Genomic DNA, 27,841 nt, shown 5'->3' on the forward strand with positions numbered 1-27,841 from the left:
GGCTGGCCCGCAGTACTTCCGCCTCTGTTAAGACAATCTCTGCTGTATCTAGCACTGCCCAGGGTCCCCCAATTGCCCCCTCCGATGCCAGGCCTTGGATCTTGCACCCCCTCTTCTGGGGTGCCTCCGTTTCCTGGCGCCAAACTTTGGCTGGCCCGCAGTACTTCTGTTTCTGTTAAGACAATCTCTGCTGTAACTAGATGCTGTTTGGATGTTGCTCCTTCTTCGTCCAAGGGTGGGTGGGTGGTACAATCCTTACTGCGTGCCCTCTTGCTCTCTCTGATCCTCCCCCATACCTGTCCTGTCCTTAAGGATGGGTCTACTCCCATGGGGAGGCGCCTACTACCTGCTTATCTCTTTCCTTCCCCCTATACTGTTCCTGTTACCTCCCTGCCCCCATCCTGATAACAGCTACCACTTCATGGCCTTGGTAGCACAGACTTATAGTTTATTGTCTCTCCCGGCTATTCGCCGTTCGCTCCTTTTAAACCTCTGAGCGTCTGATGCTCCCGCCATTCTTTTAACCCTAACAGACTAAGAAACCCACCCTTGAAACCGCCCCTCCCTTTTCCCTTCACCTGGAATAATCAAACTGAGTCATTTATTTTGGCGAATTAAAGGTCACATTTATTAATCAGATTACAAATATAATCTTACTCGCTTAGGTGGCAAAGATAGCACTGCGGTCCACCAGCCCTCCAACGTAACTGAATCAAGCCGCCCGGGGAGGGGGGCCCCTTCTCGCATCTGAAACCTGTACCCGCCCGGGGCCCCCCAATTGCCCCCCTCGACGCCAGGCCTTGGATCTTGCACCCCCTCTTCTGGGGTGCCTCCGTTTCCTGGCGCCAATCTTTGGCTGGCCCGCAGTACTTCCGCCAACGCTAGGTTCCTAGAACCATAGCCCGCCACCTCACCGTGACCTTCCCTCGCCCTATTAATCTAGAACCTATATGTAACCATTTGCAAGCTCTTCTCTGCTCCTGAACTGAACTGCTTCAAAACCGTATCTCACCCTTGGACCCTGTTCTGAGAGTCCCCATTTTCCTCCTGTAAAGAAAACAGACCGCTAGAGACCCCTGTTCCTGAAGGGTGTTGCGAATGCCTCTCTGAGCATCGCTGCCTTAACAAGCTCTTTGCATGCGCCCTTTACTGCCGCCATGAGCTGCAGCTTCTCCCTGACACAGGCGCTAACGAGTCTTTCACCAGCTTGTTCACGCCATCTTGACAACCTTCCATAAATGAGGTGGACATGTTAAACCTTGCGGCTGTGCATGTGGTGCCGCTTCCCTAAAGGCTTCCCACTTTCCCCTTGAGTAGGCATCCGCTCTGATGTTATCTACCCCTGGGACGTGCTTGGCACGAAAGTTAATGTTGTGCCGCAGGCAAACCAATACCAAATACCTGATCAGGTTGATCGCTGGTGGGGAGAAGGCACTCTGCCTGTTGACTGCTTGAACCACCCCCATGTTGTCACATCAGAAGGTTATTTTCTTGTTGGCTAACCTGTTACCCCACAACTCCAACACTACTATGATCGGGAACAGCTCTAGCAGCAGCATGTTCCTGGTCAGCCCTGCTCCGACCCAGCTCTGCGGCCACTGGGATGCGCACCATTCTCCCACGAGATATGCCCCAAAACCACAAGACCCTGCTGCATCGGTGTACAGCTGCAGCCTCTTGCTCGCCACAGGCGGTGCCGGAGAGATGCGAATACCATTAAATTCCCTTAGAAATGTTTCCCAGATCAACATGCCTTCTCTGATTTCTGTTGTCAGCTTAATCGCAGGCGACAGGGGGGGTCAAGAGGATCACATGTACCGGATCCCAAGCTTGTGAGGGACCCCAAGGTTTTGAGGGACTCGGGGGCTATAAGCATGGCTGTGTCAGTGCAGTGCCTAGCAATGGTTTAAAAGGCACCTGCCTGGATTCCTGGGTACTTGACTGGAACCTCCCTCCGATATTAGTGAATATTAATTCTATTTCCTTTGTAACAATAAAAAACACGTTTAATATGCATAATACTAACAATGTTCTGCTCAAGGGGGCGGGGTATTGGGCCCCCTAGATATATCAGTGTACCAGGCCCCAAGATTTCTGTTGCCAGCCCTGGTCGGCAGAAGATTCTGCTCATTGGGATAACCCTGCATGTGAAATTCAGTGACCCCAGCAATGATTGGAGATGTTTTAGTGTCATCTTGTCTGCTCTGGCATGCTCCCCAATCTGCCTCATAATGCCAGCAACCTTGTCCTCTGGTAACCTACACAGCCTGTCGGTGGTATCTATTTCTATTCCCAGATACGACTGTTTGTTTATAGGCCCCTCTGTTTTCTCCATTGCTATGGGAACCCCAAAAGTGTGGAACAGCGCCTACGTGGATTTTAACAAACGCTCGCATGTGTCAGTGTTCGCCTGGCCGACCCTTAGAAAATCATCCAGATGGTGCGCAAATGTCCTGCAGCCTGTCCCCACCTCAACGCACCAGTGCAGGAACATGCTGAATTTTTCAAAAATGGCGCCATCCATGGGTAAGCATAGAGCCACATAATAACTGCCCTTGAACTTTAGTCCCATGAATCCGTGACTATGTGGGTGAAGGGGGAGGAGCCTAAATGCTGATTCGATATCTTCCCCAATTGGGCCCGTACCCCGCAGCTGCGCACTATTCTGAGCGCCTCTTGAAACGACTGGTAAGCGACGCTGCACTGTTGCTTTCTTCGCTATGGCAAATGTAAGGCTCTTGCTACTTTATGCACATACAATGTATGGGGCATTGGAACCTGGTTATACCATCATTTTGCCACCACGCTAGAACTCATTCCTGTCAAGAAAGAGTCCGTTCGCATACTACGCTTTCGGCATTGCCGTAGCTCAGCGTCCGTCAGGGTCATCAGCCTGCCCGCCTCCTCCGATCATTAGGCATCTGCATGTGGAAGAAGAAGGGTTGCACTGCGAGGTGACATAAAGCATGTTAGTTTGTTCTGTGTGTAAATACGTTGCATCATGCAGTCTCCAAAACCTGAGCAATAATCCTATAATGCCACCTCCCTGCATTCTCCTTTTTCCCTCTTCTACCCTGCTTCTATCCGTATACAAGTGACAGAATAGCTACCCCCATGGAAATTTGTAACATCCCATGAAGCCCCGTTGGCATTGGACATTTCACTAAGCTGTTTACCACCCAAGTCACACAAAATGACTTTCATTTTACTGTGATTATTCTGCTTTGCTTATTCCTTTTCCGAATTTCCAGCACATTCTGCCTAATTGGCAAGCTAACGTGCACTGAGCGGTTACCTGTACTGTGCAGTTATGTGTGCACCCTTTTTTTTTTTTTTTTTAATGTATAATCTGTTAAAGGGGCCCATCTACTTTGCACCCAGCGTCAGCAGTATTACTTCCCTGCTAAGGCCAAGCATGTACCCCTTAAAAACTTAACTTACAAACTTAGTTGCTGTGAGAACTATGGTTCCACCCCTGTGCCCTAATTATATTCATTACTTCTTATACATGAATTGACTTCACAAAATTCTAACAGCAACATATTTTGTATACGTCAGCCGATTAACCCCGCGCTTTTCATGAAATAACAGTAAGTTTGGATCTGCCAAAGATATAAAAGTCTAATATGAAGTAAAATGCTTATGCACAACCGTAATGAATTCACTTATTGATCTCCTGTACTACTATACTTATTGTACATACACGCATGTAACAATGAATTTACTAATTTGTATGCGACACCATATTATATTACTAACTGCAGCTTAATGTAACCTGTTACCATTTATCATTACCCCAATCATCAACATCTTTATCATACTGTCTATTATACCCCTATGATGCCTTGCACGCTGAAAATTGCACCACATAATGAATTTTCTTGCCTTATATTGCATTATATTAACTTCAAAAACAAAACCATGTGTTCCCATATTTGCATTCTGCCTATCTAAACTTATGCTTTGCCATAACCTAATAACAGTGCTGCACAATGTTATATTATGTTACTTAAAACTATGTAATTCCCCTATACATGTGATCTGAAATAACTCAGCTCTGCAAACGCTCATCTGTAATCATACATTTCATGTTTGTACGGCGCTGCACAACACTTGTGGCGTCTTATAAATAATACTATAATAATAATAACCATATTAATGTGTTATTGCACAAATTATACATTTGTTTATCATTGCTAGGCAGCCTGCTGACTCCATTGTATGCTCTGCCTAGTGGGAGGAGTAGATGAATGGATTGTATTGAAAGGATACATCTATCATGATCTCTACATGCTATGCCATGTAAACAAGCCCTCAGTAATTTAATTAGGGGGGGGGGGGGGGTGTTGGACATTTTTTGCAACTTGCCTGAACATTGGGCCTAATTCTCTGCTGTTTTGCTAAAGGCTGCAGCGAGTATAATAATAAATCCCTAAGTACTCATTTTTTGGCCTTAAACTGCTAGAAGTCTGCATTGAAAAAACTTCTGCACTGAATCCCAACTGTACTGTTAGGTAATAGGTGTAAAACTCTATTAGGTGCTGTTATTCCTTAGGGGAAGTTACCCAGCATAATATAAAACATGTGGTAAAATTCTATCTGCATTAAAGATTGAATTCATAAGATTACAGAGACATTGGGAGTTTGTGACATCAGATGGTAGCAGGGTGCCGAATATGGAATTAAGTAAAAGGATAAGAAGGGATACAAATGCCAATAAATATAGATACTCATAATATTTCTGCTGCTTTCTGGATGTTCTTGCTGGTGCCCGCTGCTGCTGGGAGTCGGGTAAGGAGGGGACGGGCTGCGCTCTGGCTGCGAGTGCGGCCCTGGGGATGCTCCTACCCGACTCTGTGTGTATGTCCCGGCTGCTGCTGCTTCTCTTCGGCGCTGCTGCCCGCTGCTAGAGTCCTGTCTTCTACCTCTTTCTTCCTCTCGGCCGGCCCGTTCCACAGCTGGATGCTGCCCTCCTGGTGCCGATCTCAGATCTCCTGCTGCTGGAGCCCTCCTTGCTTTCTTCTTCTGCTGCTCCGGTCCCTTAAATCTCGCTGGCACTTCTCTGGATCTCTTAGGACAGTCCATTGCTTCTTTTTAACTTTAAAGCTGCTGGTGAGTCTCCACAATCCTTACTGCGTGCCCTCTTGCTCTCTCTGATCCTCCCCCATACCTGTCCTGTCCTTAAGGATGGGTCTACTCCCATGGGGAGGCGCCTACTACCTGCTTATCTCTTTCCTTCCCCCTATACTGTTCCTGTTACCTCCCTGCCCCCATCCTGATAACAGCTACCACTTCATGGCCTTGGTAGCACAGACTTATAGTTTATTGTCTCTCCCGGCTATTCGCCGTTCGCTCCTTTTTACCTCATCACTCTCTTTCAACACGCCCATCATTTATATTGGTCAATCAATAAACATACCCATCTTTCTGATTGGTTAACCTTGCAATATTACTGGCATGTGGTAGGGTCATTTAGTGATTATTTAGTGCTGCTCTAAAGTCGCTGCGTCCGCTAGTTGCTTGATTACTAATATATCATCAACATTCCAAAGTATGGGGGGGGGGCAATTAATATTGTCTACACATTGTTCATGGCTTTTTAACAGTATTTGTCACATAATTATCGGCCATCGTAACAAACAAGAAAATATTCACTGGTGAAATAAATACATATATTTCATGTGATTTATATAAACATGAGAGAATTATTTATCGTGTTTTGTGTATAAATGATTTACAGCAAGGCTGCAATTATACCAACCATTTTGTGGAACCACAATGAGTGGATTTGTGTAATGTAAACTGAATACCCTAACAGAGTATTGGTGGAAAATAGGAAGAGAAAAAAAAAAGAAAAAGTATCTCCAGCTTATAATATCATATTTCAGTATTCGTTCAGTGCATCTAAGAATAAAGTGCTAATTAGGGCTATTGCCAATAATGCTGAGTTCTGCAAAATTCCGGGTTTTTCTTGCCGGATTTTTGGGGGGGCACAGAGCTTGTCAGCTCAACAGACCCCCTTCACACTGCTCCTCAGACCCGGGAATTTCCCATGTCTACCCCTTTCACACTGCTTTCCATGGTCTGCCTTCCAACAAGTGTGTGGAATGTAATAGCAGCTTTGATTGGGTGTTGGGAAATTTGTACAAATTGCTGTGATAGGCTGTTTAAAAGCAGCTTTTATTGGCTGGCTAAAGAAGATTTCACATATCACATGATTACATCCACCAATGAGTTCGTTTTTGTGCGAAAAAACTGGGTCTGTGCTGTTCACACTGCCATACACCTGTGTATTACCCAGGAAAAACCCTGCAAAAAACCCGGGTGTAATTCCAGGGGCATAACACCCGGGAATTTCACAAAGACCCTTTCACACTGAGACAGGACACGGGAATTTTCAGCTTGCCCCGGGAAATACCCGGGTTTTTGTGGCAGTGAGAACTGGAATAAATGGAGTGAATAAATGGAATTAATCCAGTAGTGCCAAACCTGGTTAAATTTATTTAGCATGTGACGGCTAGCGTATAAATACCTTTCTTGTTAATAGTATAGCCAACTAGTGATTTCCAGCTATTGTAATCCGGAGATTCCTTGGACACCCAGGTTCTCCCCACAATTAATTTCGCCAATGAGCAGAGATTATTTATATATATATATTCTTTCATTATTCGGAGCTTCCTCACTAACTATACCTAATAGACAGCATTTGGGGGTTAGGAGCTCATTGGAGATCCCTGTGTTTACTATTGTAAGTTTGACTTTTTCCCAGAATTCTTTTACTAAGTGGCATTCCCAGATTAGGTGAATAAAAGTACCTGGGAGAAGATCACATTTAGGGAATTCTGCCAGAAAATGTGCATAGTGTTGTAGCTGATAAGTATGATCTATGCAAGATATACAATTTTGTCAGTTGAACACGTAGCGAATTCGTGGCTATAGCTACTGTTCCATTCTTCGTCATTCAGCACCCCCACATCTATTTCCCATTTCACTTTTAACCCCTTTAGTCCATCGTTATGTAGTTTTTTACCTATACAGTAGTTCTATAAATCCTTGATATTAATTTTGGTACTGGTTTCCTAGCACGGCCACCACGATTTCTATCGTGGTGGTCGTGTCGGAAAAAATCGCGTCGGTCGTGTCGGGTGCATACCAAAACGCACACAACGCGATGTACCCGATTTCTCCATAGGCTTCAATGTTAAAATAATTTAATTTAACATTGAAGCCTATGGAGAAATCGGGTCCATCGCGTCTCCATAGGCTTCAATGTTAAATTATTTTAACATTGAAACTGAGTACATTTAACATAGAAAAAAAAGGTAAATGGCCCAATATGGGCCATTTCTCATTGTCTATGGCCCGGCATGTGTGTAAAAAATAATGCCCCCCCCATTGTGGCCGCCACCCCCATGATTGACAGGAACTCGAAGCGTGGCGAGCGCAGCGAGCCCGCAAGGGGCGGCGGTGCGCGTCCTCCAACCTTTTCATTCCCCTACTATCCATGTCGGCGTGGAGTTGAGAATATATAGCGTAGCGAGCCACCGAGCCCGAAGCGTGGCGAGCGGATGCGGATACCTGTGAAGCCCGGGAGGGACGCCCCTCGTGGGCTTGACAGGTATCCGCGTCTGCTCGCCACACTTCGGGCTCGGTGGCTCGCTACGCTCGCCACATTATATATTCTCAACTCCACGCCGACGTGGATAGTAGGGGAATGAAAAGGTTGGAGGACGCGCACCGCTGCGCTCGCCACGCTTCGGGTTCGCATCAATCGTGGGGGTGGCGGTCACAATGGAGGGCCATTATTTTTTACACACATATGACGGGGCCATACCCAATGAGAAATGGCCCATATTGGGCCATTTCCCATTTTTACCTATGTTAAATGCACTCATTTTCAATGTTAAAATATTTTAACATTGAAGCCTATGGACAAATCGGGTCCATCGCATAGGCTTCAATGTTAAAATATTTTAACATTGATGCCCCTGATTTCTCCATAGGCTTCAATGTTAAAATATTTTAACATTGAAGCCTATGCGCGTCCGACGCGATGCCCCCGATTTCTCCATAGGCTTCAATGTTAAATGCGTGGAATTTGCCTGTATAATTCTTTGCATTGGGTTGGCCCTGGGAGTAGAAAAGGTTATTAGAGTGTTTACTGATTCCCAGCTATGCTCTCCCTGGATAAACCATGATCTTAGGTGTGATAGCTGGGCGGCTATATAATATCGCTTTATATCAGGTAAGCCTAATCCCCCATCATCCCTCTCACTCATCAGATTAATCAGTTTTATTTTTGGACGTGTGTCATTCCAGACAAACTAGGCCAAAATACTGTTTAATTTTCTAAATAATGATTTGGCGAGATATATCGGTGCTTGATGTAGTACATATAAAAATTTAGGAAGGACAACCATCTTTACTAAATTTATTCTCCCGGCTACTATCAACGGAAGTTTTTTCCAAGACTTGATCTTTATCCCCAACCATTCAAACAAGGGTTCAATGTTGAGTTTCACAAAGTCTCTAGGATCCCAGGATACTGTGATACCTAGATACTTGAAAGTCGTGACCCATTGCAATGGAAGAGGAGGATATGGTAGGTAGTTCGAGGGGGATCCTGCTGGGAAAATAACGGACTTAGTTTGGTTAATTCGAAACCCAGAAAGGTCACCAAATTTCTCGATTACTTCCAAAGTCTCCGAAAGGGATTTGGTATAAGAATTGAATCCATTTGATGAAATTCGGGCCCAGCCTAAATGATCGTAGGACCGCCCACAGATACGGCCATTCTATTGTATCAAAAGCTTTAATTGCATCTATTGAAATCGCAGCCGGTCTTTTATCGTCTTTCCTAAATGTCTGTAGGTAGGTATATAACCGTTGTATGTTTATAGAGGTTTCCTTCCCGGGCATGAAACCCGATTGGTCGGAATGTACCAACGTTTGAATATACCGATTTAACCTATTGGCCAAAATTTTAGCCAATATTTTAGCTTCGGAAGGAATCAAAGAAATTGGTCTGTACGAATCTAATTTTTTAGCATTTTTCCCAGGTTTTAATATTACCACTATCTTGGCCTCTGTCATTGTTGCTGGGATGACACCATCCTCAAATGAGTTCTCGAAGGTTTCTAAAAGAAGGGGAGGCAGGGATTTTGTGTATTTCTTATAGATCTCTACTGGGATCCCGTCTAGTCCCGGGGCCTTACCATTAGGTGATTCTTTAATTGCTCTTAATACTTCGGTGATATTTAAGGGGGCCTCTCATTCTTTACTTGCATCTACTTTTAATTGTGGAGGATGGATAGAGTTTAAAAATTCCTCTATCTCTTTAGGATTTTTTTGTAGTTGGCTGGTATAGATCTTCGAAAAATAAGACCTAAAGGCTTCTCTTATCTGGGGGGTCGTATGTACCAGTTCCCCGCCCTCTTTTGTAATCATATTTATGGTTTTGGATGATTGCTCTGCTTGTATCAGAAAGGCAAGATGTTTACCTGATCTGTCCGAGTTACTGTATTTAACCTGTGTTTTATATTGCATACTTTTGAGATTATCAGATTTTATTGTATCTAACCATGCATTTTGTGCTGTTTGCCAGGCCTGATAGGAAAGCTCAGTGTTATTATCCAATAATTATTTTTCTTTAACTAGGCATGTGTCTGCCATTTCTTGTGTTTTAACTCGACTCTCTCTTTTTATTTTAGCAATGCTTTTCCGAAGAGTGCCCCGAATGGAGGCCTTAAAAGCATCCCATATTATGGGTGCTGTCACCGACCCTTTATTAATCTCCCAATATTCTAGCCACTGTTCCTCCAAATCTATCTTCGCATCAATATTATTTAACCAATTTGTATTGAAGCTCCAGAAACTACATCCTCGATCATAGTCCAGAGAGATTTCCATATATACTGGCGAGTGGTCCGAAATGCCTCTTGGTTTGTACTCAATTTTATGGACTTGAGGAATGAGGCCTCTGGAGATTAGAATAAGATCGATCCTGGAAAAGGCTAGGTATGAAGCAGAGAAGCAGGAAAATTGCCGGGAGGTGAGGTTTCGTACCCTCCAAGGATCTACCCAGCCCATATCATGTATAAAATTTGCGAACTCTTTATTGCATCTAGATTTGCCCACTCCTCCGCTACTCCAACTATCTAGTTGGGGATCTAAGGTATTATTAAAATCTCCCATACATATAACCGATGCATTGGGAGAAAGGGCAATACATTCTACGGCTTTTGGTAAAACCCCCTTCTTAGGGGAATTTACATACACTTGATAATAATGATACTGCTTGTCTAATATGTTATATGAGCAAAAAGACTTGGTGCTCAAACAAAAGTGAAGCTTAGATATTACAGAGAATTAATACAATTATTCATTGATTGACACATTGTCTCTCCCGTTCAGTACAAGGCTCACTATATAGGACATTCCTATCAATCAATACATTTCCTTTCAGGTACACTTTGGATGAAGCACATCGCTCATCACCCATCAATGCTTATAGTATATGGGAGAAAGAAGCATGCTGAGGAGTCCATAAGTGCAACCTATTTGAAAACTTCTTCTATCATCACTTTCTGGGCACAATCATTCACGATTGAAGAGACATTTCCCTGCAAGGGCAACTGCCAATCAGGGGGGTTCCTACCCTAACGTGAAAAGAAGTAACCCACTTCTTTCATATCCGTATCTGCTACTGTCACACGGACTAACCCGCTCAATTGTGGGGATTGGTTGAGCCAAACCACAAACGACAATCAGCAGCAGTTACCGTGCAACAATCACATTGCAGGGGTATACTGACACAATCTCATTTACCATATATACTCTAGTATAAGCCTACTTTTTCAGAACATTTTTTATGCTGAAAAAGCCCCCCTCGGCTTATACTCGAGTGAGGGTCCCACTTAAAGTTTTCCCAGTTTTTTTGTTGTAAAATTAGGTGCCTCGGCTTATATTCAGGTCGACTTATACTCGAGTATATACGGTATTCTGTATTTTTTTACATATCTTCTATTATTGAGCAGTGTATTTCAAGACCACCAGGTGGCACTAGATTGACATCTATAAATAGAAATTATTATCTACAGATGGGTCAGGTCCCATCCTGCCTGGCGGGTCGCCAGAACATCCGCGCTGGTGACCCGCCAGCAGCCGCGCCAGCGAATACACTGAGACGCGCGTGCGACTCACGCGCACGCGCGTCTCAGTCTCCGTCGCCAGCGCGACGGAAACCCTGTCCGTCTCCGCCTCAGGGAGACAGACAGGGTTAGGGGGGTTAGGGGGGGATGCGGGCAGGCGGCGGGGACCCCGGGTTACCGCCGGCAAGCCGGCGGGGACCCGGGGGAACGAAAGGAAACGCTGTCGGAAGTGGACACGCGCGCCTCTCGTGCACGCGCGTCCCCTTCTCACCATCGCCATGGCGCTGGCAGGGGATGGCGGCTGGCGACGCCAGCGCCATCCCCTGCCAAGATGGGATCTGACCCATCTGTATATTGCTGAAAAAAATCTCTATCAATGTCATATGAATATATATCATTCCAATTGAGACATTGACTACACATTTGATAAATTTGCGGTCCACCAACACCACCGAGATCTTATACATCTTTGCTAATTTTACTGTCAGAGTAGCAGTTCTATTTACCAGTGAAGCCTGATTAAAAACCAGGGGCCAAATGTAATAGGGTGAGAGTTTCAGAAAGTGAGAGATTTTGGAAGAGTTTTCCCATGTTTTTTAAAGCAGCAATCGATTACATGGCAAAATCAACCTGGTTTTGCCATGTAATTGATTGCTGCTTTAAAAAACATGGGAAAACTCTTCCAAAATCTCTCACTTTCTGAAACTCTCACCCTATTACATTTGACCCCAGGTATTATTTAAACCAGACAAATCTGCAGTTGACAGACAGGGCTCACCAAGAATATTTATTATGTGTATATGTTCTGTGTGTCATGTATGTATTGTGTTATGTCTAATTTAAATAAAATATACCTGTTATAACTTATAATTAAACGCTACGTTTTAAACAAGCGTGCCCCCAAACAAAGAGAGAACTTTTCACCCTCCTTTTTGCTTGCAAAACAGACTCTGTACATAAAACTCATTTTAAATATTGCCAAGTGGGCAACAAACTTGGAGTGGGAAAAAGACAACACTTTTCAAAAGACATTTGAAAAAATACAAAGGAAGATCTACATGCTTATGAACAGACCTTAATAGAAAGGAAGAAGAAGAAGAAGAAGAAGAAGAAGAAGAAGAAATTCCTACGTGACAAAAGGGACTTTGTGAGCGGCAGGATCTTCAAGTGGGCAAATCCCACAAGACAGACAGCCCGAAGATATCGGCTACAGTTCTTCTGAAACTGAACAATCAGATACAGAAGATCAACCTAATCTAAATCCACTCTCCATCACACTTCATTCCTCCCTTACTTTTTAGAAGAAGGTTTGGGCACAAAGAATCGTTATCGTGCCCCAAGAAGAGGAGGATATGGAGGGGACGGAAGAAGAGAAAGAGAAGCCAGGAAATGGGACGCTCCCCAGCACCAATCTCCCACATTTTGGAAGAATTTCCGATAAAAGTTTTCTACGGCCAAGGCTCTCACAGGAGGAGCGCTGACGGCGTAAAAACTTAAATATGTGTCTTTATTGTGGGGGTTAAGGCCACTATCTCCAGGTGTGTGAATTGCACAAGTCTGGTGGTAGTGAAAAGTTTTCTACTCCATCCAAGTTGAGCCAGGTTGTAAGATCTGTACCTGTGTGGCTGTAGAGCTTGACCTTAAACCACCCATACATAGCACTCTGACCTATAACTGGGGTCCTAAGATTAAGGTACCCCATTGTGGTTTATGGAACCAGAAGAGAATGTGTTACTCATCCACTAAGATTTCTGGCAGGAAGACATTAGATGCTAATCCCCCAGTTAGGGAGATCAATGGTCTTTCTAACTTGGAGTTGCCAACCCCAGTAGGGGATTCTCAGGCTGTAACCCCAGGCTGTATTACTCAGATACAGATGTGTCCACATACATGTTGGTTTTATTGTGCCATGTATGGCCCAATTTGGCACACCTCTGAATCTGCAAAAGTCACACTTTGTGATTTTTCAAAATATTTGCTTCGCTGATCTATTACTTTATACAAATTCTACAGCTGCACATTTTTTTTAGAATCCATCTACTTGCTACATTTCTAAAAACAGCTACGCCGTGTCACATGTTGTGACAAATTGAGAAAAAAAGCCAACATGTATGTGGACACATCTGTATTAGCCCACATCTACTCCCATGAACAAATATGTGCCTTATAAAACCTCAATAAGCACACCAACACACTTCTCTGCTTGTTACAAACAAAAATGGGTACTTATTTATACATTGAAAAGTTTTCATTGTAGGCTGTGGACTATCTGATGTCCTGACACATGCATCAATGAAGACTCAGGTGTCAGCACAGAACATCAGCAGCAGCTTGTGCATGTTCCTCGGAGGCTGCGTATCCCTCGTTTAATTTGTACATTAGAACCTGATCGCATTGGCGGATGATGTGCTTATACAGATGTTCGGGTTTCATCATGTCTGAATGATTGCATTACACTGGAGCAACATCATGCAACAGAACTCTCATGCGCTGTGTCAGACCAAACAAACTCTTGGCAGTTAATGAGGATAGAGAAGACCGTGGAATTAGTACCATCTGCCAACAGATGGAGTGTAGGTGGATGATTACGCATCACTTGTTACAGGCTACGTTCATTGTTGACAATTAAAACCATTTTGTGTGTTTTAAAAATAGCATATGATGACAAGCTGCTTGAAATCATAAAATCGCTTCTTGCCTGATACACCCCCCCCCCCCCCTGCATTACCAGGTGATGACTGACACCACCTAACTCCAACTCAGGCCCTAAGAGCTGCCGGTAGTACTGGTGGATAATTTTGACCAGGGCGTTGCTCTTTCAACTTCACCATGTGCGGCTTTTTGCCACTGGGCCCAGAAACTCCTCACCAGAGTATGTCTGCTCCTCTTTCACCTCCTCCCCCCACCTGACTACTCTCACTATCAGATGCAGAACACCCTTCTCTCCTTACCTCTCACACACACATACACACACAAACACATACAAACTTAACTCACAAATAAAGACTTAAGGCAAAATTAAATTACAAAACAAGACAACTTTCAAACAAATAAACCACTCAACAATCACTAGATAACTCAGCAAACTCCAACCTCTCCTGCACTCTCCACACCATGCCTATCTAACCCGCTAGGGAGCATGTGGGTGTTTTATATGGCTTGGAGAACACTCCCAAGTTTATACTTTTAGCCAATCACAAAGTAACTTAATGTTAAGCAAAATTTACATGCGTATTCTTCAAAATACATACGTATATAGCACATGCATACAGTACAAGGCATAAAAACAGCAAAAATACATATGGAAATCAAAATATGAATATGCAAAAAACAACTCGATATGACCAAATACGCCATAAAAAATACAAATTGTAAAAGTATGACAGGTTAGTGAATTTGGGAAAAAAATACTACTACCAAATACAAATAGAGTACATTACTGATGCCAGTCTTGTTCAGTCCTATCCAAAATACGAATACTACTGAGATGTAATCATTTTCTTAGTAAATTTTGCCCAGAGAGTATAGTGACTGCCATATTATACAAAAAATACACAACAGCAAGGGCTTTACGGTTACGGACATCCAATACATGGAAATATTAAATAATACAGAGTCCATTGTGCAAAACAGGGATAATCAGGGGTGTAACTAGAACTTAGTGGGCCCCATGGGCAGATTCGGGGGAGGGGGGTGAGGACAGGCCCCCCTGTCATTTCTGCCATAGCTCATTACAGTAGCTGAGGACCGGGGCATTCCAATGGGCCCAGCCACGCATTTCTAGCCTGACGGGAACTGGTGATACCGTAGGACAAATGTGGAACATTTTCCCCATAGGATAACAGGACCCACACCCGTTTCAGACATCTGCAAGTCCTCCCCAGAATCACAGAAGCTCGCAGTTGATCTCATTCAAACCCAAATCGCTGGCCTTCAATCTCATGCCAGGCTACTCCATATGGGTCAATTGGTTCTGGAGATATTGCGGGTAAACCAATTTTTTTTTTATTTCTCAAATGTCATTTCATGGCTGTTCATGTTCTATGAGGGCAGATTTCTCTTGAACCAAATCACCCATGTAGGTAAGCCGCACTTATGCACTTATTTTTAATAGGCATTATGGTGTTTGGCATAATACATAATGGCCATTATGATGTGTGACTTAACATGTAATGGGCATTATTTATTATTTATTAACAGCTTCTTATATAGCGCACACATATTCCGCAGCGCTTTACAGAGTATAGTTGAACATTCACATCAGTCCCTGCCCCAGTGGAGCTTACAATCTATATTCCCTACCACATGTACATGCATACACAGACATTCTAGGGTTAGTTTTGTTGGGAGCCAATTAAGCTACCAGTATATTTTTGGATTGTGGGAGGAAACTGGAGTACCCCGAGTAAACCCACGCAAGTACAGGGAGAATATACAAACTCAGCACAGTTACAGCCATGGTGGGAATTGAACCCATGACCTCAGCACTGTGAGGCAGTGATGCTAACCATTACACCATCCGTACTGTCCCTACACTATGGTGTACATTTTTAAAGTGTGCCTTTGGCACATAATGTCCCTCTTTATGAAGCATATTGTGAATTTTGGCTCAATCCATGTGGCATTATGTGAATTTTGGCTCAATCCATGTGGCATTATGTGAATTTTGGCTCAATCCAAAAAGTGGTATTTTGTGTGGCCACACCCCCTTTTCCAGAGCGCACCTTGGCGCTTGCACAACTACATCCTTCACTTTTGTTGCCAAGGTGGGCCTGTGTACTTTAAACGGCAGGGCCTATTTTTAATCACAATACCACCCTCTCTCTGCTCTCCTCTCTCTAGCTGCTATCTTAGCTTGTACACTGGCACCATTAACACCCCCTTCCCAAACCCTCTTCTATCATGGTGCCCACCCTGCAATTTTTTCCTGGTGGGCCCCATAGCAAAATCTTCAATGCCCCCCCCCCCCCCCTACATTGGTAAAAAAAATTACACACACATTGGAACTCATATGGATAACATGAACGTATGTAACAGGACCAGGATAAAGGGGACAAGGAAAGGGCCAACTCAGAGGTGACCAAACTAGGACAGAAGTGACCGAACAGAACAGGGGGGGCAGAAGATATGGGTGAAAAGGACAGAGGTGACAGAACAGGAATGTGACAGTAGGAACAGGAGAGAGGGGACATAAGGAAAACATTGACATTGTCAGGACAGAGGTCACAGGGTCAGGATAGAGGCAGAAGGTAAGGACAGAGATGTCTGGACCAGAAGATAGTGAACAGGGATGGCAGGGGCATGCGATGCTTCATGCTCATCCGCATTTGGCTGTTGGGAGACTTGGCAGCCAAATCCGAATCACTTCACCATTGGAAAATACCAATCCGGAGAATACGGCATCTTTGTAAATTTGCTGTATTCTCCATTCATATTTATGGGCTGATTATGGACGATCAAGGTGGTACCTGTTCGTACACGAGATTGCCGGCAAGCGGCCTTCTTCGTAAATTTCCCCAATGTCATCAACAGATATACACGCACTTTTATTCTTTAGGCTCTTAAATGTTAATGATGTTTTGTTTACTAGAATTAAACATTGCATATTTTATTTAGATGTACAGTATAAATATAACTCACAGCGTTCATTCCTTGTCCATAGAAAGGCACAACTGCATGAGCTGCATCTCCCATTAAAACACATTTGCTATCCAAGCAAAATGAGGAACATTTAACAGAGATCAAAGCTTGTGGTGGCAGAAGGAAGAAATCTTTTGTTAAGTTGTTCCTATAAAAAAGAAATGTTATGTTTCAATATATATAAAACTACTACTGCTAATAAGAATTATAAGCAACTGTAAAATTCTATACAGCATTAACAGGAAAATGGTTAAGAACAGATAGAAAGTTATTTTGTGCAATATTTTGTTTATTAAAGTGAGTAAAATAATAAATATTTATACCATCTTCCAATTTGGCACTGGTCCTGCAATTTGTCACACAACTCCAACTTTTGTACCAAGCATAACATTTCCAATTAGCCCTTGCACACAGCCTATTTTATTTGCCATAGAATATCAAATTGTTATTGTGCTGCTCCTTCTCCTATGCAGTGCTCAGTAATTGCTGAGAAAGAGCTTATAGCCCTGACAGTTGGCTTACAGTTTTAAATAACCAACCAAGCTGGCACAGGTTATGTACATATACACTGGGAAATTCTGCTTTATTTAGAAGTTGTCATGCCACTGCTTAGATAAAAAGTAAATTTGAGACACATTTTTTTGCAGTTTTGGTATACTTATATTTTAAATTAGACATTTCTTAAGGTAAATGGTAAAATCATTAATGAGAAGACACACCAAAAAAATATCTGGATGGATTTGTTTAGCTTCATAAGTATATTACCCACTTACCCATTACTCATATTACCCACTTAAGTGCTAGTAAAAGCTCTAATGATATCTAATGATATCATGAATGCTTTTCTTTCTGTAAACATGGATTTCCACCATTAGCATGTTGATAGATAAAAGTACAAATAAAACTTATGCCCCCCCATACACGGTCCGTTTTTGCGGTCCGTTCTGTACTTTTAAAGTACACATCGTATCGGATTGCATCCCTTGTGCATGCATTGTGCATGCACTGCGATCCGATACGATGTGTACCTAGTAAAAAAAGTATGTGCAGCACATACTTTTTGTACCGTACTATGTGATGCGTGGGAGCGCGCATCGCATAGTACAGAACGGAGCCGGCAGAAACGGAGCGTCTATGGGCTCCCTAAGATTTTTTTTGGTGATTATTTGCCAACACTATAGTTATTTCTGAATATTCATGATTATACTTTATTGTTTTATGTTCTGTACAATATATGGTGTACAAATTACAAATATTCTCAGGAGCAGATCCATAACAAAATTAAAAGGGAGGGAGTCACCTTGACAGGGGCAAAGGGAGTTCTTTTGTGTGCACCAAAGGTGCACGCGATCCTAAAAATAGGGTGTGGACCTGCAATAAGAAGCATAGCCTCAAAGGGGAAGGTCTATCCAAGAGATGCCTGTGTGTAAAGCTGCCCATACACGTCCCGATTCCGGCACTGCGATGTGTGCTTTGAGATGCGCGCTCCCTCGGCATCTCATCGCACAATACAAAAAGTATGTGCTGCACATACTTTTTGTACTTGCTTTTTATCGCATTGCTTGCACAACGCATGCACAAGGCATGCAATGTGATGCTATTTTAGCCCAGAACGCACCCCGGGATTGGGACGTGTATGGGCAGCTTAACACCTCCTGACCCCTCCTCCTGAGCACTGCTCAGCTCCTTACATTGATGAGGAAAGGCAGTAAGTCACATGGAGATGGTGACCCATAAAGGTAGTGGTTTACAAGGAGAAGCAGAGGATCACTGGGACAGGGTGATGTCTTGAAGAGAAGCAGAAGGTGATGGTGAGACAGAGAAAATAAGTGATGGAGAGGCAATGAGTAATGGTGAGAAGCAGAAGTTGGTAAATGCATAAAATATAACATCAGAAAAAAACAACTTGGCCCATCTAGTCTGCCCATTTCCGTGCCACTTACATACTAGTTCATTTTTGTAAGGAGCCAATTGACATAACCGACAGCTATATTTTTGTGTGAAGGAAACTGAAGCAATCGGAATCAACACATGGAAACACAGGGAGAATATACAAACCACACAGGTAGGGCGGTGGTAAGAATCAAACCCAAGTGCTGTAAGACAGCAATGCTGCTATCACACCATCGGTACGACCTGACACAACACAGTACCATCATGTAAGTTGCACCCCCCTCACTAGTGCAACACAGTGAGTACATGATATCTCTACATTACCAGGATGAAACTTTTGCTAGCCTATAGCAGTGTGCTGTACAGTCCATGGTAATGTATGGGATTATATGACAAACACCATTCGTTCCCAAATGCTGGAAAATACACAAAATAAATTGTTGTATATATTAGGCATGTGCACCAGCTACTTTTCGTGTTTTGCGTCTGAAAAGCCAGTTGTGTTTTAGATCTGGATCTGTTTTGAAACATCATCCTTCTGTGTTTTGGATCTGTATTTTCTTGGGAAATAAAAACTGCTAAAATTGCAAAGTTTGGGTTTTATTTTTACTCCTACACTATAATTATCCTCAATAACATTAATTTCCAGGCTATTCTGAACACCTCACAATATTGTTTTTAGGCCAAAAAGAACAAATATATAACCGAGCACGAGAGACCTAGTTAAAGTCCCAGATGCCATCTATAAAGCAGGGACGTGCAGTCAGGGGAGGCAGGGGAGGCAGAGCCTCCCCTGTCATTAATGATTAATATAATAAAATAATACAAAGAAAATACTTATGACACATATTATGTGTCATAAGTATATCCTTTGTATTATTATTATAACTTTTACTCCGTTTTTATTAGATTAGGAGGCACCAAGTGCGGTGCCTCGTGCTGCCTATAGTGTAGTATTAGAAGCGGGGGGCGGGCAGTGGGAGGGGCCGAGCACCTGGCTGCACAAGCCCATTTAAAAAAGGTGCATATACGGCACCTATAGCAGTGCCTCAGTGACAGGGACGTGCTTTCTGCCTACATGAAAGCACGCCCCTGTCACTGCGGCGGATGTGATTGGGGACAGTGGCGACTCCTGACTGACAGGGGCGTGCTTTCATGAAGGCAGAAAGCACGTCCCTTACTACCGCCGAGGCTCTGTTATAGATGCCGCTTAGGCATGCGAGCCGCACAGTGCACCGCTGTACGGCTCGTTAGTCAACTTGTATTGCGGTTGTCAGGGGGGGAGGGGGGGTTCGTGGAGCCGGGCGGACAGCTCCCGCTGCTATCTGGGCACCTGATCATGCCCCATGCGATCTCTTACCCTCTCCTCACTGGGGTTCTCTTCTGTCTCCCGCCCGGCACTCTGGTTCGTTCTCTGGGTGCCAGTCACAGTTGTTTGTGCTGCTTAGGTAAGCTGTGCAAAATGGTGCTGTGTGTGTGTGTGTGTGTGTGTGTGTGTGTGTGTGTGTGTGTGTGTGTGTGTGTGTGTGTGTGTGTGGCGCTTGTGGAGGCTGTGTTTTTTTTGTTAAGTGACACAGGTGTTTGGGTGTGTTAGTGTTAAGTAACAGAGGTGTGTGGCAGCCTGCTCACCCTGCTCACAGTGAAAGAGGTTTATGTAAAGTGATAGAGGTGTGTGTTTGTGTAAAGTGATAGAGGTGTGTGTTTGTGTAAAGTGATAGAGGTGTGTGTTTGTGTAAAGTGATAGAGGTGTGTGTTTGTGTAAAGTGATAGAGGTGTGTGTTTGTGTACAGTGACAGAGGTTTGTGTAAAGTGATAGAGGGGTGCACTGTATCTGTGTGTTTCTGTAAATGAAAGAAGTATATGGGTCAAATGTACTAGTCAGAGTTCAGTGGCTGTGCAGGATGCCAGCTGAACTCAGGTTCTGTTAAAGAGGCAGACATCTACAAGGCAATACTAGCCACTGAACTCCGGCTAGTACATTTGGCCACGTGTCTTTTTTTAAGGAACAGGAGGTATGTGGGCAGACCAATGGGCAGACCCCATGGTGGCTTGCTGGAGCCAGCGACGACGGGGTCTGTGGCAAGCGCTGTATCTGGTTTTCTTCTACACTGTCAGGCAGGAACTGCTCTGTCCTTCTCTGCTGACAGGCAGCTACCGCACCCAGGGCCGGCGCCACCACTAGGCAGCCTTAGGCATTTGCCTAGGGCGCCAGCCACTTGGGAGCACCCCACCCCCAGGGTCAAGGCAAGCATCTCCCTCTCCCACCCCCCACCCCCCCCCCCTAACGGAGCGACGCTGCGACCATCGCCGCACCTCCCGCCGCTGCCCCCCATGGCGAGCTGCTGCTCCCTCCCCCCCATAAAGCGAAACGCTGCTCCCTCTCCCCCCTGTGGAGCTGCGCTATGCCACATCTCCCGCTTCCACCCCCCGACCCCGGTGGAGTGAAGCGGCGGCCGCATCACCCCCTTCCACAGGGAGCGGATGAGCGCCGGGGGCTGCCCGCACCTGCTTGTCAGCACAGAAGCAACACTGACCCAACGCTCCCGACAGAGCCTGACAGCGCTCGCTCCACCAAGCCAGTGCCTCACCAACCTCTAACCTCACCGCACGTCACTGCTATAAAGGGATACTCTACCATTAAAAGACACAAAAAAAATCAAAACACAGGGTAGACGGTGAGAATGGACTCAGATCTGATGAAGCCGCTGACAAGGAGAGAGGCGGAGAAACGCGTCAAAGTGATTCCTGTTTGCCATTGCTAAACCACCAGAGATCGGGAGACCAAAGAGCCAGAGCTGAGCATTCTAGAGAAGGCTGCATAGATTGGAGATACCAGCAGCTGGGAACTTGCTCTAGGTGTGCAAGGTTTACCCCACAAGTGGAATATAAAGCACATAACCTGACTACCACGGAGCATAAATATTAAGCTTTCAATCTATATACTAACACAGCTCTGCTGCTATCTGAAACTGCATGCATGGATGGCTAATTACTACCAGCTTTTTAACAACATATTGCTTGGAATGAGTTCAGTGTGTGTGTTTGAACTGTGACCCTGCAGCTTTAAAATCTATACTGAAACTGCTTTCACTGCTCTGATGAGCATAAAGTTGCTGCCTGACTGAACTTACTTATTAACCCATTGTTTGCCAGAATGGATGTCCTAATTCAGTATAGTTATATAAAATTATAAAATTCTAACTGAAATTGCCTCTAACTGCTCAGATGAGTACAAAGTTGTTGAGAAACTGAATTGATTTATTAACCCACTGCTGCTAAAATTGAGACCAACTAACCCATTTTTCCAGAATGAATGTCTAATTTAGCATAGTTCCTTTACAGGATTGGTCTTATAATTATGCTGCATGCCTGAAGCTAAAAAGATTTAATGATTTATTGCTGCTATAGTGTATAATTGTACATTGAGTCAATGTGTCATTGGTATGTGATTTTGTTTTATTATTTTGTGTCACAGGCCGGTGTTAAATTTTAGAGTGTATAATTCTTTATTAAATAAACACTTGATTTTTTAATTGAACATAAATTGTATGAGTTACAGTCCATTAGCGCCGTCTACCCTGTGTTTAGATATTTTTTTAGGCCAAAAGGTTGCATCGAGGTAGCTGGACGACTATGCCAAGCAACAAAAGTGGGCGAAACAAACACGTGGCCTGTCACGACTGGGGATTTGGGACCCGGGAGTAACCTTGATGGCTAGCTGACAACCAAATGGAAACAGGACGGAGGCATGTAGATACAAATGGGTAATGTTTATTGCATAGAATGAAAACTGGTACAGGAGACGATTTAAAGTTTGTAATAGTCTTTGGGAAGCTGGAATCTGGTAACAGTTACTTGGAAGCATGGAGTAGGACTACTGGAGCACAGGTGCCGGAAGCATGGAGTAGGACAACTGGAGCGCAGGTGCCGGAAGCACGGAGTGCAGCGGTGAAGGTGGTCGCGGGTGCAGGTACTGAGGCACGCAGAGGCAGGTGGTCACAAGTGCAGGCAACTCAGAAGCACAGGTGCAGGCAACTCAGAAGCACAGGTGCAGGCAACTCGGAAGCACAGGTGCTGGGACAGGGATCAAGTACTGGATACAGGTACAGGTGAACACTGGTGCAGGTACTCGCAATGCAGGAACAGGTGAACACTGGTGCAGGTACTCGGAATGCAGGAACAGGTGAACACTGGTGCAGGTACTTGGAATTCAGGAACAGATGAACACTGGTGCAGGTACTTGGAATTCAGGAACAGGTGAACACTGGTGCAGGTACTTGGAATGCAGGAACAGGTGAACAATGATGCAGGTACTTGGAATGCAGGAACAGGTGAACACTGGTGCAGGTACTTGGAAAGCAGGAACAGGTGAACACTGGTGCAGGTACTTGGAATGCAGGAACAAATGCTGGGTAACTGGAACACCATAGAGCTTAAGCAGGAGCACAGGCTGAGCTTCCTCCCAAGGGATTGACAACAATGCAAAAGCCCAGTGTTCATGCAGGGCTGGGAGAATAACCCCTCAGAGCAGCACTGATTGGGCAGCCGGGTGTTTAGAAACGGCCACACCTGGAACAGTCTCTGGATGAGGCAAACAGGGAACTTGCATGACTCTTCTCCACTGGTAACTACAGAACTCACCCAGGTGCTCATTACTAGCAAAGACTCAGATCTTGCTACAACAGGCTGAGATACAAGACTGACAGGCAGGTAAGACAGGACAAACAAACAGAGTTCTGGCAGGATTGTGACAGTACACCCCCTTTTCGGGTGGCCACCGGACACTTCAGGAAACTTTGAAGAAAAGTCACAATTCTGCCTCATCGTCAGAACAAGTGGACCATCCATCCTCAATGTAAACGGAATTCCCGTTCCCTTGGAGGATGACTTCTGTCCTGAAGGAACACTTGACTAGGATGAAGAGGATCACTGGAGAAAGACGTAGAATCATATTAATCAGGGATAACTGAAGTATTTTTGACTGGAACTGATAGATGAGAGGATCGGGCCCTTGAGGCTAAGGCACCACTAGGACTCAAATTAAATCTTGTACGATATCCAGGGGCTTTCGGATAGCCATCTGTAGCATCCAACTGAATTTTTCTCAGAGGTAAGACATGGCAAGGTGAAACAGGATTTTCAAGGAAAGGGGTAGAGTCATAATCCTCATCATACTCGGAATCAGAATCCATGTCTAGAGTTAAGACCGCCTTGTTCTGACTGGAGATTTCTGAAGACTTGTTGGGACAAGGTACCGTAGAAGATTCCACTTGAGGATGAGACAGAGAGAGTGCCAACTCTCAGGTCCATGGATACAGGCTTTCGTGGACTGGAATTTTCCACAGAGGACTCTAGAAATAGTGTAGAATTTGAAGACGATGAGTACTGGCAAGGAAAAGACTGAGGACTAGCAAACTTAGAGGAATCTTGAGGAGCAGGAGACAAGGCTATGTAATTAATGTTCAGAGGTTGAGACTTTTGTGAAGACTTTGAACCAGTTCGTTTTGTGACAAACTCTTGTTGAACTAATTTTAGAAATGCAGGAAGATCATTCAAGATGGGATTGTTGGTTTCTATAAAAGGGATTAGCCCAATCCAAGGCTTTGCCTCTTAAAAACAAGAGATGTCGGACTGCATTACTTGGAGTGATATTTGTTGATGGATTGGACTCCATTGCAGAGAGGAGATGACGGGCGATCATGCGTAGTTGAGCTACATCCCCATCAAAGTAAAGAGTCTCTGGAGTGTCAACTGTTTGTTCAACAGAATAGGAGACAATAGAAGACTGGCTGGAATTATAAGGACCAGGCAAGTTTGCAAGAGTCTCTGGGCAGAAGGATGGTATAGGCTTGGACGTAGACAAACTTGGACCGGCTGGAGCCAGAGGACATCTGGTGGTACTTAAACCGGCTAGGTCCGGCAGGGACTTGATGATACTTGAACCGGCTGGGACCGGCATGGACTCTGGACAGATGGTTGAGACCGGAGAAGGTCCAGAGGTGTCGGAATCGGCTGGAACCGAACGAACCTCCTGACTGATGGCTGGAACCGGATCATCCATGGAGGTGCTTGGACCAGTTAGGACTCTGGATTGACGGATGGGACCGGATGAAGACGGAAGAACCCTACCTGGGGCTGGCAACTGAAGACCCCCTACCTGGGGCTGGCGACTGAAGACCCCTACCTGGGGCTCCGTGAAGCTGAAGACTAGATGTGGTCAGAGTCACTTTGTTCTTGGGCTTGCGAAGGGAACAATTCTCAATGACGTGGTCTGGATTACCACAGTAGAAACATAAACGGAGAGACCTGCGTCTTTGGCGTTCAGATTTTGAAAGCTGGGACCTCCGCTTGCCCTGGACAGGGATTTCGCTCTGAAGGCCTTTCGGATTTCAGAGGCACTGTAACTTGAGGCTCCTTTCGGTACTTGTGTATTATAGGGCGTACGATGGTATGCGATGCGATATCGCACGATGTTGTACAATGGCATACAATTTTAAAATTGTATGACATTTTATATGGCATACAATGCCATACAATGCGATGGGATGCGATTAAAAATTGTATAAGCACCCTAATGGGTGCTTACAATGTTGAATGCACACCCACGTCACCCCCCACTATAAACGTGAACCCGAAGCGTGGCGAGCTCAGCGAGCCCACGAGGGGTGGCGGTATGCGTCCTACAACCTTTTGATACCCCCACTATCCACGTCAACGCGGAGCTGATTTTATATAGTGTGGCGAGCGCACGTGCATAACTTCACAGGTATACGTGTCCCCTCGCGGGGCTCGCCACACTGTATAAGATCAACTCCACGACGACGTGGATAGTGGGGGTATGAAAAGGTCGCAGGACACGTACCGCTGCGCTCGCCATGCTTCGGGTTCACGTTTATAGTGGGGGGTGGCATGGGGTGCATTTTACATTGTAAGCACCCATTAGGGTGCTTAAAACCACCCATTAGGGTGCTTGTACAATTTTTAATCGAATAGTGGTATAAAATTGCGTCGCATCGCATGTAATCGGGTGTATGGCATGCGGTGCGATAAAAACATTGCACGACCAACATCGGGGGCGCCGCTATAATACACAAGTACCCTCCTTTCACTTTGGAACTGTAACTGATGGGCTTCACAACCTCAGGAGTGTAACTGAGTAACGTAGTAATTATGGGAAAATTTTTTGCCAGGAGTTCTTGTAGCTGCATAAGTGAGTGGTGGTAGGTTCCCATTGGTATTGCTGTCAGATTTTGCATAGCCACTTTAAAGTCATTAGCCAAGTCCAGGGGCTTTTTTATACTGTCACGACTGGGGATTTGGGACCCAGGAGTGACCTTGGTGGCTAGCTGACAACCAAATGGAAACAGGATGGAGGCACATGGATACAAATGGGTAATGTTTATTGCATAGAATGAAAACTGGTACAGGATACAATTGAAAGTTTGTAATAGTCTTTGGGAAGCTGGAATCTGGTAACAGTTACTTGGAAGCACGGAGTAGGACCACTGGGGCACAGGTGCCAGAAGCACGGAGTAGGACCAGTGGAGCGCCGGTGCTGGAAGCACAGAGTGCAGCGGTGAAGGTGGCGCGGGTGCAGGTACTGAGGCACGCAGAGGCAGGTGGTCACAAGTGCAGGCAACTCTGAAGCACAGGAGCAGGCAACTCGGAAGCACAGGTGCTGGGACAGGGAGCAGGTACTGGATACATGTTCAGGTGAACACTGGTGCAGGTACTTGCAATGCAGGAACAGGTGAACACTGGTGCAGGTACTTGGAATGCAGGAACAGGTGAACACTGGTGCAGGTACTTGGAAGTCAGGAACAGGTGAACACTGGTGCAGGTACTTGGAATGCAGGAACAGGTGAACACTGGTGCAGGTACTTGGAAAGCAGGAACAGGTGAACACTGGTGCAGGTACTTGGAATGCAGGAACAAATGCTGGGTAACTGGAACACCACAGAGTTTAAGCAGGAGCACAGGCTGAGCTTCCTCCCAAGGGATTGACAATAATGCAAAAGCCCAGTGTTCATGCAGGGCTGGGAGGATAACCCCTCAGAGCAGCACTGATTGGGCAGCTGGGTGATTAGAAATGGCCACACCTGAAACAGTCTCTGGATGAGGCAAACAGGGAACTTGCATGACTCTTCTCCACTGGTAACTACAGAACTCACCAAGTTGCTCATTACTAGCAAAGACTCAGATCTTGCTACAGCAGGCTGAGATACAAGACTGACAGGCAGGTAAGACAGGACAAACACACAGAATTCTGGCAGGATTGTTACAATGGCACATCTAGGAGTGGCACTGCAGTGGCAGACAGAATTGCAGTTTGAAAAACTAGGTCCCAAAGAGCACATAATGCAAAAATGAGGTTCAAGATCGAATTGCTCTAAGGCCCTCCCACCCACCCTCATGTTACGTAAATAAGACTGTAATAATGATTGGTTTGTCCACCCCCCCTCCCCCCCAAAAAAGAGACAATTTATCTCTCCCTGTACAAACTGGCTCTACAGAGGCAAGATGTTGTCCTTATCTGCAGATTCCTTACACTTTTCAGTGTGTACATCCTCATCCTCACAGATTATTCATCCCCGCTGGACCACACAATCGCAGGTCCCTCTGTAATCTCTGGAGGCAATTGCTAGTCTTCATTAAAGAATGTATCATTTACTTTGATGAACATAATCTTCTCCACATTTTGTGGAAGCAACCTCCTATTCTACTCACTGACCAGGTTCCTGGCTGCAATAAAAACTATTTTGCAGTACACACTAGAGGCAGTAAAAATATAGCCAGTTTGTACAGGAGCATCAAAATTGTCTCTTTTTCCTGCTAGTACAGGTACGGTACAGGTGCCTACTTGGATGCTGTCACCACTGTAATCCTCTACCATTTTTTCAATGAAAATGACAGTCTGTGACAGTAGACATGTCAACAATTGTTGGAAGGTCCTTCATTCTGGACCAGATGTCCAAACTCACTTCTTCCTGCCCTAAATCACCACCAGTGGGTCAGGTAGGTAATTTGAGTTGTTTCCTCACAGTCACAGGTGTGGGACAAAATGAAAGAGGAGCTGTTGCTGTGTCATGTTTCGATGTAGACTTGTGTCTACCAGAACAGAGACACAACACAGGCTTTAAACCGAGGATTGAGCACGG

At 44.8% G+C, this 27,841-nt stretch overlaps 1 protein-coding gene across 3 annotated transcripts in view; it reads right to left on the bottom strand.

Annotated features, from left to right (window-relative positions):
• The window catches only part of KMO (kynurenine 3-monooxygenase), a 744,737-nt gene that overhangs the window by 182,996 nt on the left and 533,900 nt on the right, over positions 1-27,841 (bottom strand). For all 3 annotated transcript variants that reach the window (XM_083176397.1, XM_083176396.1, XM_083176395.1), the window contains one exon: positions 16,791-16,938. In XM_083176397.1, coding sequence (XP_083032523.1) covers positions 16,791-16,938 — 148 coding nt within the window. The remainder of the gene's footprint in view (positions 1-16,790; positions 16,939-27,841) is intronic.

This window comes from Crinia signifera, chromosome 3 (genome assembly GCF_055691185.1).
Source record: "Crinia signifera chromosome 3, ASM5569118v1, whole genome shotgun sequence".
NCBI lineage: Eukaryota > Metazoa > Chordata > Amphibia > Anura > Myobatrachidae > Crinia > Crinia signifera.